Source organism: Cajanus cajan, chromosome 6, assembly GCF_000230855.2.
Source record: "Cajanus cajan strain Asha chromosome 6, NIPB_CcT2T_4, whole genome shotgun sequence".
In the NCBI taxonomy this organism is placed as follows: Eukaryota; Viridiplantae; Streptophyta; class Magnoliopsida; order Fabales; family Fabaceae; genus Cajanus; species Cajanus cajan.
Window position 1 is genome coordinate 50,587,816 of NC_138522.1, and position 4,425 is coordinate 50,592,240.

Below are 4,425 nucleotides of genomic sequence, written 5' to 3' on the forward strand. Positions count from 1 at the left end.
CCTCCTTCCTCACCGCCACACAATATCCTCACCTCTCTCCTTTTATTATTATTATTATTATTATTATTATTTATTTTTTTGTTTTCATAATTATATATAAACCTATCCTCCCCCCACTCTTCATCTTTTTCTCCAGTACCTCCGCCACCCCTTTCTTTCTCTCTCTTATTTCTCTCTCATACACGCCAGATTATTTCCCTTTCATGACTGTTATCTGCAAACGCCCAACATCATGCTAAACGACGACTGGGTGAGAGCGGCCATGAGCGACGACAGCGTCGTCGTCGAGCTTCTGCTACGCCTCAAGCAAACCTTCCAACGCAAATCTCACCTCCTACCTTTCTCCTGGGGGGTCAAACAGCCGCGCTCAAGATCAAGGCTCGCCGCCGCCGCCGTCGTCTCTCGCTGCGACGCCGCCGTTTCCACCCGATGCAGCCCCACCACGCCCCTCTCCTGGAGCGGCGGCGCCTCTCCCTCCGCCACCGCCGACGGCTACGAAGACTCCAGCCGCCACCACAACGCCGCTAGATCCAAGGTTTCCTTTCTCACTCCCTTTCCTTCTCCTGATCTCTGTTGTGTTGTCGGTGTATGACGGAAACACCCTCGCGAACTGCGCCTGGCTTTCTCCGCGGCGGTTGAGTTGAGATGGCTTCGCGTGCGTCACGAAACATTCTTGCCTTCCGAGTGACGTTTCCTTCTGTTCTGACACTTTTGCCCTTATCTCTTTTTTCATAGGCCAAAAACCCTTTGTGCTTTGATTTTTAACTGTTTTCCAATCGCGCATCGTTTTCGATTTTCCGCTGACATCACACGTCACGGGCAAATCCGTCATTTTGTTTTTTAAATAAACGCTCACCTGCTAATACGTTATCCTTATGGAAGGTGGTTTTTGTTATGGGTGTAAGTAATTATTATTATTTAGATTCGAGGTTGAGTCTGAAATTGTGGTGACGGAAATGCCCTGCGTGGTGGGGGGGGATGTTAGGTCAGGTGAGCAGTGGAAGAAAGGGTTCGGCGTTTTGTTCTCGCCTGTTTTTATTTGGCCTGTGTCAGTCTATGTTCTGGATTGATTGACGAAAACGCCCTTCCTAGGTCCAACTAATATTCCGCTGACACCCCTTTTTCTGTTGACAAGGTGAAAAAGAAAATCAATTATTTGACCACTTCCATTAATTTCCCCTAACCGAGATAAGAGTCACGGATCCTTTTTAATAATATTTGTTAAAAAAATAGCAGTGGGAGTGGGTATTTTGGTCATTGTAAATGGCGGATGGGTTTGTGGGGCCCTACCCCTAGGACTTAGATGGGGATGGGTACGGTTCAGAACGAGAAGCTTTGCTTGGTGATGTATTGATGTGGGTGCAGGATGCGATTCGTTGAAGTTAGTGTCCTGGTACTGGGGAATTTTCTCTCTAATTAAAATGAGAATGGGGAGGAGGTGTGGAAAGGGGGTTTTTCTCGTGAGATCCGCGACACAGTAGCATTATGAGAGCATCACATTCACGGGGGTGACAGTGAGGGTAGTTAAAGTTGGTGCCTTAAATAGGAAATTAAAATCCTAAACATTAGGATTCGGTTGGGTGGGAAATGGGAAGAGACAAGCACAAGCACTCTGCGGCACTTGGCCCACTCCACTCGGGGGCGTGCACCATGCTGTGCTTGCCGATTGCCTCATTTTCTTTTTTCTAACCTTACCCATAAAATAAATACGAGACGCAGACGCTAGCTAGCTCATGCTCATGTGCTCCGACTCACGTGACCCTTCCAAACAAAATCATCATCACGTGCCTACGATGACGTAGCTGAGCTGTCCTCTGTGGTCGCGGATTAGTTTTCTGCGATACTAATAATACCCCCAAACCCAAGTTGGTTAAGAATTATGAATGGGCTACACGTGGGCCTGAGGGTGGGTGAGAGAGTATGGCCAATTCCTTGTCATTCACCTCAGACGTGTCCCATTACACAAACACTAATGAGCCGGAGCGGAGCGTCTACTTGTGTTGCTTTTATTAATTACTAAGTTGCAAATTCAACTACCTTTGTAAGCTAATCTTTTTTATTCTAGCTGGATCCCAGCGTCAATGCCTTCGGATTCAATCTACCCTTTCCTTGGGCTGTTATGCTCAGACCCTGAGACACTCGGTCTGAAGCAATTTTTTTTTTTTTTTTTTTAATTTAAATTATTACTATTCTGTCCCTCATTATGATTAGCTATTGTGTACTTTTGTATTCTTTCAAAACTACAGAGGGCTCCATTTTTCCCGTTATGTAAAAAATAAAGCGTTAAACCGATTGCAACTGTGATTTGATCTGCTTCTCATTTTAAACCTAATCCATGCCCTAAAACAAATTTTCAGGCTACTGCTACAAGTGGATACACTGGCAACTCTGCTTCCACCAAGAGGTGCAGAAGAAAAAAGGTAAAACTACACTTTCTTGTCCCTTCATTCTTTCTTTTACTTCAAAATATTTTCAATAATCATATATTGATCTTGGTGAATGATCTCTAGATTGAGAAGCAGTTGGCAATGGTCTATCTTTGCCTATTGAATGCTGTATGGGTGTTAATCATGATTCTTTTTTTTTTTTTTTGTCATTTTCAAGACCTTTGCAGAATTAAAGGAAGAGGAGAGCTCCCTGCTAAAGGAAAGGATATATTTGAAAAAGGTATCTCCCCGGTCTATTAATTTTCAACTACTATAAATTTTTCGCATATATTTTCAACTCCTATAATTTTTAGACATATATTAATTAATATGGGCGTGCGTGAATGTTAATATCACTCTTGTTTTGCAGGAAATAGCAACTATAAATGCAAATTTTGAGGCACAGAGGGCTAAAAACGAGAGTTTGAAGAGAATGAAGGCATGTTCAAATGTCCTTTGACTTATTATTATGAATGAACCTTTTTTATTATATTAGTATTTGCTTTTAGAAATGGTCATTTCGTTTCTTGCTTAACTCTTTTTTTTTTTGGTTGTATTTTCAGCTTGATATCGGATCAAAATCTCAGAGCAATCCAAGTTCAATCTCTGTTGAACCGCAGTGTCTGCTTGCTGGTCAACCCCATCAAAGAATGGTATCTTCGGAGGCTGTCACACGTCCCACTCATGATGACGCTCATTCACAAGCATCAGAATCCAGGCCAAACGGGATAGAATCAACCGGGGAAAGTTTTTTCTTGATACCAGATCTAAATATGATGCCGTCTGATGATGTTTCATACACTGACGCTCTATGTGGAATGAGTTGAGACCTTTCTTGAATGCAGAATTCTAGGAAAAATTGTGCTATGTGTGTTTTGGGGAAACAAATCTGAAAATTGTACAGGCCTAGAGAGCATTTTAAAGGCTCTATCCAATAGAAACCAATGGACAACGTGGTGCACGAAAAACGTTTCTTGGTGTGACTACCAATTCTTATGAATGAAAAAGAAATTGGTAGTCATATATGGGAAAATTTTCTTGGGTAATTCTACCCATTAGGCTGTCGAGTAGAGATATGCTACGGTTGCAGGTTCCTCCTGTTCCGAAATTTCTTAAAGCCTCGGTATTTCCGATTTCGGAATTCTTCAATCATGTAAGGTGTACCATTCTTTTGTAGGTTAAAGCTCTTGGATTCCCTTAGAGAAGGTATCTAAAATTAATTTACAAATTTATATTTTTATTCATCAATTCCATCGGTTGCTCCTTCATTTCTTTTATGTCCAAGTTCATGCGTCACCTCTTCGATATAATGTTGGATGTTTCTCGGTTTGGGAATGTGCTGTGTGAAAATCATGTCTCTCCTAGAATTTGAAGGGACATGAAGAACATGTCTACTTCATATGGTGTTTCGTAGGAATTTTGGGCACTGCCATGGTGTGCTAGATTCGCTTATCCTAGTGGTGACTGGTGAACACAAGATCCTGGCACCATGTATTATTCTATTTGATAAATGACTCACCCTCCATATCAATATAGTTTTAAAATTCCTGGACAGTGCAATAGGGATAAAAGGATAGATCCAATCAGATCAACATAGAACCAGTGGTCCCCCACCCTGCAGTACAAAGAACTGCTAACTATGGTTGATTGTGAGGATTGCTTTTTACATATTCATTTTTTATCCCCACTTAAGTTCAAAGGGTCTCTTTGAGCTTAAGGAAAAACCTGTGCTAGTAATACACACTATGTTTCTAATGTCGTTTAAGAAACACGTGCTGATTGATTGCTGCTCGTTCCACTACTTTATAAGTTGTTTCCATTTCTTTTTGCCGTTTTCAACATTTTTTATTGGTTGTTGGTTGGCAAATTCTATTTTCATATGTTATGTGCACAGTTTTTATGGGTCCCTCTACAAACTCACAGAAGGTTGTGGCCAAAAGAAGATTTATAGTACTTTGGTTATGAGCAATTTCCAGGAAAGAGGAGTTTAAACCTGTAC

The 4,425-nt window shown here is 41.6% G+C and overlaps 1 protein-coding gene across 1 annotated transcript; it reads left to right on the plus strand.

Moving 5' to 3' along the window:
* Window positions 1-3,674, plus strand: LOC145959127 (uncharacterized). The gene is made up of 5 exons (XM_083077494.1): window positions 1-535; window positions 2,358-2,420; window positions 2,605-2,667; window positions 2,797-2,865; window positions 2,990-3,674. The coding sequence occupies exons 1-5, from the start codon at window positions 233-235 to the stop codon at window positions 3,251-3,253; spliced, it is 762 nt and encodes a 253-aa protein (XP_082933620.1). The 5' UTR covers window positions 1-232; the 3' UTR covers window positions 3,254-3,674.
* Window positions 3,675-4,425: the final 751 nt, after the last annotated feature.